The sequence below is a fragment of the Pieris napi genome, chromosome 24 (assembly GCF_905475465.1).
Source record: "Pieris napi chromosome 24, ilPieNapi1.2, whole genome shotgun sequence".
NCBI lineage: Eukaryota > Metazoa > Arthropoda > Insecta > Lepidoptera > Pieridae > Pieris > Pieris napi.
In genome coordinates this window covers 3707351-3721508 of record NC_062257.1, presented here as the reverse complement: position 1 = coordinate 3721508, position 14158 = coordinate 3707351, and the positions used below count along the sequence as shown (strand labels likewise).

The 14158-nt window shown below is 34.3% G+C and overlaps 1 protein-coding gene across 2 annotated transcripts in view; it reads left to right on the top strand.

Annotated features, from left to right (window-relative positions):
- LOC125061693 (filamin-A) overlaps positions 1-13641 on the top strand; it is a 167655-nt gene extending 154014 nt beyond the window's left edge. For both annotated transcript variants that reach the window (XM_047667242.1, XM_047667241.1), the window contains 8 exons: positions 55-231; positions 1257-1401; positions 3392-3607; positions 6106-6279; positions 7521-7696; positions 9157-9318; positions 10507-10686; positions 13172-13641. In XM_047667242.1, the coding sequence (XP_047523198.1) occupies positions 55-231; positions 1257-1401; positions 3392-3607; positions 6106-6279; positions 7521-7696; positions 9157-9318; positions 10507-10686; positions 13172-13309 (1368 nt within the window). In that variant the 3' untranslated portion in view covers positions 13310-13641. The remainder of the gene's footprint in view (positions 1-54; positions 232-1256; positions 1402-3391; positions 3608-6105; positions 6280-7520; positions 7697-9156; positions 9319-10506; positions 10687-13171) is intronic.
- Positions 13642-14158: the final 517 nt, after the last annotated feature.

Here is a 14158-nt window from a genome sequence, read left to right as displayed (position 1 = left end):
TTCACTTCAAAAAAAAAAAAAAAAAGTATACGAACCCTTTTTTTAATATTTCAGGTGGAAAGACTAGAAGGCAAGGAAGATGAGACGGACTCCGGGTTGCTAGAGTGCAGGGTGACGGCGGGTGCTCCTCGGGAGTGGTTGTGCGCGTACATACCACTCGTGGTGGGACAGTATGAAGTGAGGATATTCCTACCATCAGGACCATTGCCTGGAAGCCCATTTTCTGTCAAGGTATTTCTTCAATTCATAGACATAGAACAGTCCATCCAGAACAGGTCTAGTGGTTAGTACCCCTGCGAATCCATGGGTCCCGGGTTCGATCCCCGGCTGAGACGAACATCGATGTGATGAGGTCTTGGGTGTTTAAATATGTATTTATATGTCTATATCTATAATATGTATGTTTAGCCTAGTACCCATAACACAAGCTTCACCAGCTTAGCATGGGACTAGGTCAATAGGTGTGAATTGTCTTTAAAAAAAAAAAAAAAATTCACAACAATATAATCATGTTAGTTTTTGTCATAACTATTTTAATTCATATTTTATAATGAAAATTGGCATACAAGCAAACAAAAGGGTTTGTTTTGACACAAAATAAAAATAATAACATTATTTTTAATAAATATGATTAAATGTGGATTTTGGATTTTTTTCAAATCCGACATTGTTCTACGATTATGAGGAATTAATTCATAAATTTAACAAAATCTAATATATAAAATTCTCGTGTCACAATGTTAGTTCCCATACTCCTCTGAAACGGCTTGACCGATTGTTATGATTTATTTATGCATATTCAGTAAGTTTGAGAATCGGCTACTATCTTTCAAACCCCTAAGTGATAAGGGGTGTCCACCCCAAAAAAAATATTTTGATTTTTTAGACAACATTTTTGTTTTTATTGTTTGTGATACAGCATACAAAAATACATACCACCCTTAATTTTCATCTACCCTTTACGATCAACCCCTAGTATTTTATAAAATCATTTCAAAAATAAATTTAAAACGTTTGGTCTTGCCATAAAAAAAACAAACGTTTGGTCTTTGTGTATCGCGTAAAGATAGTTATTAATGCTGGCAGCATTTCCTCTGACAATATTTATTGAGTGAGGAAATCACCACCCACCAACTTCTTTGTAATCTTCCACAATTATTTAGGTAAAATATAGAATTATTTTAGGAAATCGCATAACAAATTATTAAACCATTTTTATTTCTATTAAAAAATCATGAAAGATAATGTTTTCATAGGTCATAGACACATCGGCGATAGTAGCTGTGGGTGGGTGGGGAACAGACAACTCGGGAAGAGTTCGAGCTCCCTCAAAACTGGTTTTGGACACAAGCAACGCTGGACCTGGAACCCTGGAGTGTTTATTGGCTGGGAGACATCAACGTAAGTTAAATAAATCATTATTTTATTAATAATTATGACTTATCTTAATATATATATATATAAATTACGTGTCACGTTGTTTGTCCGCTATGGACTCCTAAACTACCGAACCGATATCAGTCAAATTTGCACACCGTGTGTAGTTTGATCCAACTTAAAAGATAGGATAGCTTACATCTCAATTTGTACCCGCAATATTATTTTATTGCAAAATATTTGTTTATTATTTGATCGTCACAATTCTAACAGATGGCGCTGTGTTTAAGGTACCAACGTTTCACATAAGCTACAATTTAATGGCATAACCACCAACAAAGCATGGTGGTCCCCATGACTGGTGTTCTCCTACCGTTTCCCTTGAATAGTTTGCTACTATGTAATATAACAAAAACCTTAGCAACGCTTGGCCGGTCTGCTAGTATATAATAAAACAAATATAGACAAAATACCTCATTAAGATTCGGGAAATTATTAATAATGGCCTAAACACAAAAAATCGTTCTCGATAATGACATCTACAACAATTTGTGTGACTCAATACTTGGTTAAAAAAGAGTTTCTTGCCAGTTCTTCTTTCCCGCTCTACGCTCTTGACTTGCGAACTAGTAAATGTAAATTTACAATTTATTTAATTTCTTTTCTGACATAAGTGTACTTTAAATTAATAATAAAGTTATTTTGAGTTTGACTTATATCTCACAGTATTTGCGACTGGATTTTGGCAAGACATGTATACAATTTTTTTTTTATAAAGTTCACAAAAGAGTGCATCTTTACTATAATTATGGCTATAGTGATATTATGTTGACTTAATATATTATAATACTATAATAATGACTTAAGCTAAGATAATGTTCATTAATAGTTTTAGAGTTCTATATTTTGACATTATGTTCGTGTGTATACCGTTATTTTTTTTCTGGAATTTTTAATATATGTTGGTTTAATATTATGTTTGTACCCTAAAAGTGCCATAGAAGGTGGATTGAAATTATGAATGATTAATTTAATTTAAAGTAAACCCTTTTATAGAACACAAGTACAATTTGTGTCAATTCTGTACTTCGTAATAAATAATCGGAAATTTAAATAGCCCATTAGATTAATCGTTTACGTTACGTTACGTACTTATTTTACGTCAAGGTGCGACTGGGAACGCTACGATACTATTATCTAATATATAAAATTCTCGTGTCACAGTTTTCGTTGCCATACTCCTCCGAAACGGCTTGACCGATTTTGATGAAATTTTTTGTGCTTATCCGGTATCTATGAGAATCGGCCAACATCTATTTTTCATCCCCCTAAATGTTAGGGGTAGTCCACCCCTAAATTTTATTTTTTAGACAAAATTTTTAATTTCTATTTTTTTTATGATACAACATACAAAAATACATACAACCCCTAATTTTCACCCCTCTACGATCAACCTCTATTTTTTATTATAAATAATATACATGGCAAAACAACGTTTGCCAGGTCAGCTAGTTTCTTATATATGTATCTGTTAACGTAAAATTGTAAATACCGTTAGATTGTAATCTATCTCGCGAGATTATAAACTGTCGAAAGATTGTGAACTTGACGTACTGCTTACAATTTAACGTATTATTATTCGGTAGATATAATATGTTATCGAAGTGAAATCGTCAAATTGTGAAACGGTACGCACCTCGCGCGCTGATTGGTCGGCTTTATAGTAGACCGTTATATGTCCATAGAGTTAGGAATGAAACAAGGGTATCGGTCATATAAAATGAATGCACTTCAAAAATTAGTATTTATTACTTAGTAGGTAATCCATAATTCTCTCTTAATCTACCGAATAATAAGACGTTAAATTGTAAGCAGTACGTTGAGTTCACAATTTTTCGACAGTTTACAATCTCGCGAGATAGATTACAATCTAACGGTTTTTACAATTTTACGTTGACATATCTACCGCCAAGGCCTATAAAAAACTAAATTTTAAATTAACAATTTTCTTCAGGCGTTGAAACAGTATCCGGCCGTGCTGTTGTAACACTAACAGCACCTGAGGGCGTTAGTGGTGAACAAGAGTTGGAGCTAACGTATAACGGGGCGTTAGTTTCCGGAGCACCGAGGAGAGCGTTAGTTGCTTCTGGGAACACGGCGGATAGGGTCACGTTGGCAGGTCGGGGATTGGCTCATGCGGCACCTCATACACCCGCCGTTTTTACTATTGGTGAGTTTTTTACACGCTTTATATTAGCTTCACCTGTATGTATGTATGTATGTATGTAACCGACTCCTTCGGACTCGATTTTGACCCACTTTTAACGGACAGATTTAATTCAAACTTTGCGCACCTGTCAAAGATCGATGACAATGCAATAATCCGAAAAAATAAAAAATAAATATAGTTAAAAAAAACTAAAAAACACGCTTTTAAAGCACATCCAACTAAAAAGTGGAAAATAATTCCTAATTTAGGCTGAAAATGGTAATGAACAAAAAATACTGGTATTATTGTGAAAAAGCGTGGGGCGCTCTGTGCCATATTATTCGTCTATCGAGCAATATATATTCGGGTTGCTCGATGCTCGAAAAGCATGTTTTTTTTTAGTTTTTTTTAAACTATATTTATTGGTTCTAGCTTTATTTTTTTTATGGCTCTGGCACGGTTTGATGCATTAGCCAGCGTCAAGTATAGGATTTTTTATAATTCGTGCTTGTCTTTAGAAATTCGACCGTGTCCTCCATGTACGGTTTAAGCACTCGCCCGGTACCGCACAACCCTCCCAAAGGCCGAGAACAAATTTAAATTAAATTAAAACTTGCCCTCGAACCGGGAATCGAACCCGGTACCCCTCACCTAGCTGTCACTTAATAAGACTGCTAGGCTATGAGGCCCCCGTTTTGGTTAACTGATCAAGTTTATTATGTCTACCCACACTTTCGTTGCTGTTTTGTTATTTTATATACGTACCTACATCTGTGCGCTCTAATTTAAAAAATTTAAATATTGTTTCTCAGTAAGTGAATTATGTATGCAATTCTTATGAGAAATGAAGTTATTCCTTAACCTATAATAATAATTTATTTATTGCAAGAATATGGTACAAAAATTTTAAGGTGGTACAATCGTAAGTTCGCATATTCTGCCACACACAATGGCGCGCTAGTTTATCTTAAGGAATTTTATATTATTAGTCATAGTCGTAGATACGATACAGATAATATAAGAATTGACTTGTATCATACTTTATTAAATTTATGTCAATTACAGTGTTTCACGCAAATAATCATTTATTGAATAGAACATTTTTTCCAAAAGTAATACACTAAGTCGCTTTTTAAAGACTCTAGTCGGAAGTATTTATTAGGAAATAGTATTTTTCAGGATTTTTTTTATAAGGTCTTAGTGTTTTAAATGTAATAGTAATTGTTACATATCAGATTAAGTTGGTGACTGATTACGATTGAAGGTAATTAAAAAGGTTCAAATACGCACATTTTCTACAAACTGCGTTTATTTTTAACGAATTATTAAATATGATTTCAAAAATTCTATACATAATATAACATTTACAAAGAGGACATTGCAATTGTCCGATCTATATGCGATTACTAAGTTTTAAAATCCCTTACAATTGTATTACTATTTACTCTCAAAAATCCATTCAGAATTCACGTCCAAAAATAATGTAATTTATCTTATGTTGACAAAGAATGCATCATCATCCGCGATCTAGAATATTTTTAATATCGTTAATATGTCGCAGCCAACTACCTTAATTAGCCGTTCAATTAACAGCCTAGCCTTTTAACTAAACGGCGCCGTTTTACTAGCGGCCTGAACGATATTCAGCCGTGGCGTTATTTTACAACATTTAATAAACTGGCTGGCTAATGCTTAGGCCATTCGTACGATAGGGTCATTATTTAGCAGAAATTAAAAAAGGTAAACATGTGACATACAAAATATTTATTTTATCATTGTCACTATACTCTTCCACTGTTGTTTTTCATGAAAACTTTGAAAACACCATCAAAGTTGTGATTTTCCAACGCCATATTGACAGTTTGAAGAGTTTCGTTTCGAGTTTGAGAGTGGCAGAAAGTAAAATTAAATTGAATAGTCAAGCCTAGGCAAGTAATGAAACGTCATCGACCCAAGTCATTTTCCTAGTTGTTTAATCAACTTTTTTTTTTCGTGAGGAAATGCGTTACGCATTTCCCGCGGCACGGTGAACCTGGTGGGGAAGGGTTATGTGGGACTGGCTGTTGTGCATACCCACTAAAACCCCACGGTTTTTAGCTGTTAAATCATTCTCAGGCCGCTAGTTAAACGGCTAGGCTGTTAATTGAACGGCTAATTAAGCTAGCTAGGCTGCGACATATATACACATACTAAAAACATTCAGATAAAAATATCACAGGCGTTTATCAATAAATGCCAAAACAAATGACATATACATTCCAAAAAAAATATCTAAAAACACTTGAAATATGGTAACATATGGGTTATTTTTTTTTTTTGTTAATAATTTTTGCAATTCTTGTACTCTACCCTTTGTAGGTGTTTGTTTTTTATTGTTCCACATTAGGGTTGCCTGGAAGAAATCGCTTGTTAGCGATAAGGCCGCCCGTTGCCTTATAACTTTTGTAACATGTTTTTTTTGTAGTTTTGTTATGTGTATGTTTGTGAATAAGGTAATAAAGCATAAATAAATAACATAGATGGCAGTGCAGCGGGTCTTGGCTCTCCCGAAGCGTCACTAAACTCTCCAGACGGAGAGTCCGTTCCCGTGGCGTTGACAGCTGCAGGGCCCGGTCTGTGGAGGGCCACGTACACACCCAGAAGAGCTGGAGATCACCATTTGAGGGTTCTATGGGCTGGACGACTTGTTAAAGGTACAAGTTTAATGTTTGCTATAATTTTGAAAGATTTTTATGTTTGCAGCGACTGCGAGAGGGGACTCTTGTATATATATTTATTTGTGATTATTTTGAAAAGTCCATACGCCCGCTTGTATACTATAAAAGTTTTAGGTTCCATAGGGTTTAGGGTCTAAGGCAATCCGGCGCAGCAATGATTAATTTTAAGAGGATCCTAATTTTAAAAAAAAGTGCGTGCGTACAAAGTAACATGTCAGAAGTGAAACTTCTTTGTTAAATATTTTTTAAGTCTCGTTCATATTTATACAAATCTAAAACTTAAGATTTCCGAGACATAGATGAAGGGAAAAAGGAAGATGTGTTAGGAATTTAATTGTCATTAAAATATTAAGTATCGAAAATTAATACAAATTATAAATTTAATTTTTTAAATTTATTTCTTCGATAATAAAAACACGTGGTATTTTAATTTACAATTGGTCATTTGACTTATTGATTGATGATTTTTTTAATTTCAGATATTTTTTTAATTCAAAATATCGCCTATTGTTTTCAGTAGGGACTGGGGACCCTTTGTATCCTCGGGGCCCTGGGCTGCAGCCCAAAAAGCCCGTACGTTGATTCGCCCCTGTCGTGAGGAAACCTTGCATCGAAATGAATGTCAAAAATCTAAAAATTTATGTCTAAATCCAGGCTACCTGTTTGTAAAAAAATTATCACGAAACAGATATAGAAATCTGTGGCCAAGACTTTGCAGACTTGCTTGACTTTTTTTAAAAAGAAAGGGTGCGTGTACTTATGTATGCGCGTAAGAAGTTATACTTCTTTGGCATTATTAAAAATAGTTTTTGATTGCTTGCAAATAATTAATTTCAATAATATAATAAAAGACTGGAAAAGGAGTCATTATAGTCAATAAAGTTCAGTTTACATTTGAAAAATTAAATAAATAAATATTATTATTCTCTTACATTAAGTGTAACATAAATTCTATTATTATTCGAAAGATTGTTTTTAAATTATGTCCAATGCCGTAGCATCTTCCGTGGGCAACTTCATTCTGTTAATTTTGTGTCACGGTGCGCGCGCATCGTAAAATTTCACTCTCATCAATTTTTCATAACGCGCCTAAAGAAGTATAACTTCAAAAAAAACGGCAAACAAAATTACACGAATATATGCTTTTTTTCCTATGTGTTATTGCATATTTTTAGTCCCAAATTTTTTCATTCTACCATATTTTTTTATCTTTCCAGGTTGCCCCCTAACTGTAAAAGTAAGCGCTGGTTCCGAAAGCGGAGATGCCTCCAAGGTGGTCTGTTCCGGGGCAGGATTGACAGGAGGAGTTGTTGGTAGAGATATTCGATCCTGGATAGACACGCGTCGAGCCGGCCCTGGCGAGCTCACTGCGCATTGTTCTGGCCCTAATAAGGTGAATATATACATCGGGGCCTCATAGCCCAGCGGTCTTATTAAGTGGCAACTAGGTGAGGGGTACCGGGTTCGATTCCTGGTTCGAGGGCAAGTTTTAATTTAATTTAAATTTGTTCTCGGCCTTTGGGAGGGTTGTGCGGTACCGGGCGAGTGCTTAAACCGTACATGGAGGACACGGTCGAATTACTAAGGCAAAGCACGAATTATAAAAAATCTTATACTTGACGCTGGCTAATGCACAAACCGTGCCAGAGCCATAAAAAAAAAGGTGAATATATTTAATTAATTAATTATTTATTTATTTTTCCGCAATACGGCTAGGTTTTATTGAAGTGAAACTTCTTTAGGCGCATGAGGGTAAAATTTTTACGGATGAAACGCAATAATAATATTAGCGTCACGAAGATGTTATAACGCTGCGTTTTTGTTTGTTAAGAAAAGAGAGAGAACGATTGAAACCGAATGAGAGAGAGTGAGAAAGGGCGAACGTAGCATGTAGCAAGTGAGAAAGATCAAAATAGAGTGAGATAGAGCCAACGTCGCATCACGCACAGTGCCATGAAGCGAGAGGTGGGAGAGAGCTATAAGAAGAAAGATTGAGATAGAGAGTAATTATCGCGAAAAAATACACGTTATGGTTGATATATTCGTTTAGTAGTTACATATTAGAACTTTTGATGGCAATTCTGTCGCATAACGTCTTGTGCAGTAAACGCAGATTTTTTATTAATTTATGTTATCATTAGCACGTATACAGTGTGTATACAGTGTAAATATAGATATACAAATACAGGGAGTGATCATATACTGGTACATGATCATCTATTGGGGCTTTTACCTTAGTAATAATTCATTTACAGAGAAGTTCCTACTAACACTTTTTGAAGTGAAACTTCTTTATCGGGCTTGGAAAAAAATTTAGTGTAACATTTTTTCGTTACGTGTCACATTTTTCCGTTACGCGCCATCTTTTGAAGTGAAACTTCTTTATCGACGTATGGGAGAAATTTTGTAGCAGGTTACGCGCCATGTTGCTTTTTGAAGTCAAACTTCTTTATCGGCGTTGGAAAAAAATTTACACACATTTGTCACATTTTTCGGTTACGCGCCATCTTTTTCTTGTCCCTACCACGGTTGATCCGAAGAGATTCGAAGCCATTAGTAACAAAAATATATAATAACGATAACAATGATAGTAATAATTCTATTACAATTAATAAGTTTCTGTAATAATCTTAGTAGTAATAAGGTAAAATGAAATAATTGTATTTGTATTCATGTCTATGATGATAAAAGGCTTTTGTTAAACTTTATCTAATTTAACTTTATTTAACCAATTTCTGTAAAGTTGCATATAGTAGATCATTTTTCGAAAAATAAGGTCATAAAGAAGTTTCACTTCTTACGTGTGTACACCTAGTACACGCACACATTTTTTTTATTTAATATGACTTCCAGGTGGCTTACTGCGAGCTATACGAACACGGCGACGGTACGTTCACGTTAAACGTGAAGCCAGCCGAAGCGGGCAAACACGTGCTCAGCGTACAATTCGCCGGCGAACACGTTCCCGGCTCGCCCTTTACCCTCAAGGTGGCTGGAGCTCCTGATCCGTCAAAGGTATTTAATAATTGTTTATTTATTTACTATGAAAGTGTTACCTAAAAAGCCCCCCCCCCCCCCCCCCCTCTAGTCTGCAAAAGTAAAAATTATAGTACGTAAACGTATTAATTGTTTGTAGGAACCCTCGAAAATGCATTTCGTTTTCAAGCATGTGTGGGTAATATCTGTAAAAAAGTAAATAATTACTGTTGACGTAATTACCAAACAAGAAAGTATTTTTTTTATTTTATATTAATTCAATAACTCTACCAGACTCAGACTAACACGCCTATATATGTCTCACTCTAACGCGTACCGGCTGAACCGGCCGCGCTTACGCTACGTCACCGATCTCGTCAGAGAGATGTGAGACGCAGTATGCGTTCCACATTACATTTACACTTGCACTTTGTGACACATTTACACTTTGTGCTTGTGTAGTGTCTGTGAATAAGCGCGAGACGTGATGTCAAACTGAAATACAATCACAAATACATCACGAAAAGACTGTCCGTCTCTCTCGCGCTCGGTCAAGCTTATGAGTATAAAAGAGACAGTTATTGTTTTTCTTTTGCTACTGTTTATGTTGATCTTTACTGTTTTATATTATTATTATTTTATACATGTTGAACTTTTTTCAAACATTATCAGGGCAATCTCGTGAAATGGTGCACAATGTTTTTAATTATTTTTAGCATCTTAATAAAAACAGTTTAATGAAAAAATGTTATATTTAATTTGACATCAGATGCGACTGGGGTTTCTAAGAGGAGTATTGAAAGAATAGTTAGTGAAGTAAAAGTGAAGTGTGTTGAGCTAGATGGAGTTTATGTCGAAAAGTGAAAAATTATTTACACAAACTACTCTTTTACGTTCTTGGTCGGGCTTAGAACTTTTGGATCCACCCTCGTATGCACATAATATTTAGTATTTGACACATTTTTATTTATTTACAACCCACCCAACCTTACTAAAACCAGAGTAGACTAAAATATATAGTTTGGCAAAAAAGTAATATTTTTAAACATACTGTATAGTGAAATTGCATTAGTGTGAGTACTGTGAACGCGCCAGCTTTCGATAACCGACCTATACGTCGTATATTAGGTGTTTTTTCGTTACGGAATTTCTTGTTTCGGTCGCTGCACTGCACAAAATCTATGCAATACATTATATTGTTGAAATAATTTTGGAATTTCTTTACAGGTCCGTGTATACGGCCCAGGCATCGAAGCGGGTGTGTTAGCGACTTTTCAATCTCGTTTTATTTGCGACACTCGCGGGGCAGGCGCAGGCCAACTGACCGTCAGAGTTCGAGGGCCCAAAGGCGCCTTTCGCGTTGAGATGCAAAGGGAAAACCAGAAGGACCGGACTATATTGTGCAAGGTATTAGTATATTTCATTACGAGTGCGGAAAGCTTGTCATTGCAAAGAGTTCCGACAAATGTCTACCCGAGCCGAGGCGCAGCCGAAGGTGAGGGTTGACAGTCGGAACAAGTTGCAATGATGGTTCCGCACGTGTACTGAACGACTATTTTTAATACAGTTGCGAAAAAATTAAGCAATTTAATAAAATATTAAAACACAATAACCTCAACTAACTAATCAGTTATTTCTTATAAAAGGTATAATTCACATATTCATCGAAATTACAGTTTTTTTACTAACTGGGGAAGTTTTAGGTTGCATATTTACTGTTTGAGACAAACTATTATTAATTTCGTATGATTGTTCATGTATATTTAATATATAATATAACAAACAACTAAACTAGCAAAGAACATTTTTGGAAAATGGCGCCAACTGTAAAAGAATATGAGCAGAGATTTTTTTTTTCTTCACCCATTCTGGGTAGGCAAAGGGAACTATGCCCATACAGCCAAGTCTTCAGTACAATTTTTTATTGATATGAAATGAAATTTAAGGAGATGAAATGAAATCTAACCTAACTCATTGAATCAAATCATTAAATCTTATATTGAAACAAAGCAGTAGCTTCTTTTTAGAAATTTGCATGAATCATAAAAATTTCTATGATTTTTTTTTTTAGTAAAAACTTCGTGGTTGGTTTTTTCATTTTCATAGACATTATTTTGACAGTTGGGAAAGAAAACGCACTAGTTCGGAAATGGTAAAGAAAAAGCACGAGTGTGTAATAGCCCACATCCCGAACGCTATACGTCCCTGCAATACGCCACTTTTTGAGCAACTGTATTAAAAATTATATTTTAAACTAGCAGAGCGTAGAACCGGCCAAGCGTTGCTGTGGCTAAGGTTTTTGTTATATTACATAGTAGCAAACTATTCAAGGGAAACGGTAGGAGAACACCGGTAATGGGGACCACCATGCTTTTTTGGTGGTAATGCCATAAAATTGTAGCTTATGTGAAACGTTGGTACTTTCAACACAGCGCCATCTGTTAGAATTGTGACTATCAAATAATAAACAAATATGTTGCAATAAATTTTGCGGGTTTAAATTAAGATGTAAGCTATCCTATCTTTTAAGTTAGATCAAACTGCACACGGTGTGCAAATTTGATAGATATCGGTTCGGTAGTTTAGGAGTCCATAGCGGACAAACAACGTGACACGTAATTTATATATATTAAGATTTAAAGTTCATATTTTAATAGTTTTCACACGTTTTAGCTCATTTCAATGTCATATCAAAATGACTAAAAGTTCATTGACAGTTCGTATATATCAAATATATGACAGTTGTCAGTTGTTGACATATTCACCTACAAACATAATATGATATTGAAATATTAGTTATTTTTGTATTAGGTCACTTGAGTAAGTAAATATGTATTAAGATTTACGTTTTTGTAGGTAAAAATAAAAAATACGTAGCATTTTTTTTTATTGTCCTAAAATGGGTCAAATTTGTCCCTTTGGGATCGTTCAAGTATTACGTAACGCAATTTTTGGAGATTATTGACCCCCCCCCCCCATGTAACTCGTCGTAACGTTTTTCAGTACCCAAGTATAGTAAAACGTTTCGTGACCACCTTGTGTCTCTTTAGTTACTATTATGTGGTGTAAGTCGAAAATAATATTAACAATAACGCGTAATTCAATCCCCGCCCCGCATCGTAACGTTTTACAAAATGACCCCCCCCAAATTCGTTACGTAATACTTGGAGGCTCCCTTTTTCGGTGGAGAACTTTTTTAGTGGTAACACTTATGAAATGTCAGAATTCTACGGAATTAAAAATCAGGGTATAGGAATAATATACGTGGCCGGGTTAGCTAGTTTTATCTATTTTTGAAGTGAAACTTCTTTAGAATCGTTGTGATTTCAAACCGGATGCAACGGAAAAAGCGACAGTAAAAAGAGACAGACACATAAATTAATAGGATTTGGCGTGGGAGAGAGTGAGATAGGAGGCATTATACAGTGTATAAACTTTAAATTAGTGTGTATTTGAACATTTTCTGAAATAAAAAAACAGATTTGATGAAACTTAAATAAGTAAGTCAAGTAAGTAGTTTAATTATAAAATTAGATTATTTATCAATTTTATTTACATTTACAGATCATTAGTTATAGAAACTTTTTGAAGTGAAAACTTCGTACTACACTTCATTTAAAGTTAATACACTGTATAATGCTTCCTATCTCATTTTCTCCCACGTTGGATCATGTGAATTTATTTTAAAATTTTATTATTTTAGTTTTTACCAAATAAACATTGATATTAAAGTTATAAATTGAAATTTAACATTAAAATATATTTTTTAAAGAAAAGATCCTACGTTTAGATAGAGAAAAAGTCTAATTTACATATTTTAATTATAAAACTTTGTTTTTGAAGGTTTCACTTCTACCACGTGAGAATTGAACACATGATTTTTTTTTTTCAGTTTTCTCCCACCGAACCGGGTGACTATCGCGTTGAAGTCCGTTGGGCTGGTCGCCATGTCCCTGGCTCCCCATTCCCCGTCATGATATTCGATACACAGGAGGAATTACGCAGATATCTGCAGGCCACCGCTGCCTAACCACTAGTTATTGGTAAACATATTGTAATAATTCTAAAAATTGTATTTGGTAGAATGTAAAAAAAATTGGGACTTTTTTAGAAGGTTCAAAAATTAAAAATATTTGATTATTTAGTATAAATAATTCGGAGGAAGAAATCTCTATGGTATTTGTAAAAATTATTGAAATTAAAGTATTCAAAAAATCCCGAGAATGTTATGTTAAATGTTTAAAATCAATTAAATATATCAATAATGCTTTATACTTGCGGTACGCTTGCAGTGCATACATTCCGTCCGGTTATCGACCAAAATTTTATATGGAAAATAAATGATATTAAATCACATGTTAACATTATTTTTAGAATATATGCCATAATTATATTTTGATATAGCGAGGAATGTAAAATTATTATTACGTCTTATTTTTCGAAATTTTCAAACGGCCAGTATCATTGTATATATAAAAAGGGTGCGTGTACTTATGTACGCGCATAAGAAGTTATACTTCTTTGGCATTATTAAAAATAGTTTTTGATTGCATGCAAATAATTACAATTAAATAATCAAAGACTGGAAAAGGAGTCGTTATTGTCAATAAAGTTCAGTTTACATTTGAAAAATTAAATAAATATATATTATTATTCTCTTACATTAAGTGTATAAATTCTATTATTATTCGAATGTTGTTTTATGTCCAATGCCGTAGCATCTTCCGTGGGCAACTTCATTCTGTTAATTTTGTGTCACGGTGCGCGCGTTTGTAAAATTTCACTCTCATCAATTTTTCATAACGCGCCTAAAGAAGTATAACTTCAAAAACTTTTTCAACTTTTTTTATAGTCTTTTGTGTTCAGCATATTATATCTT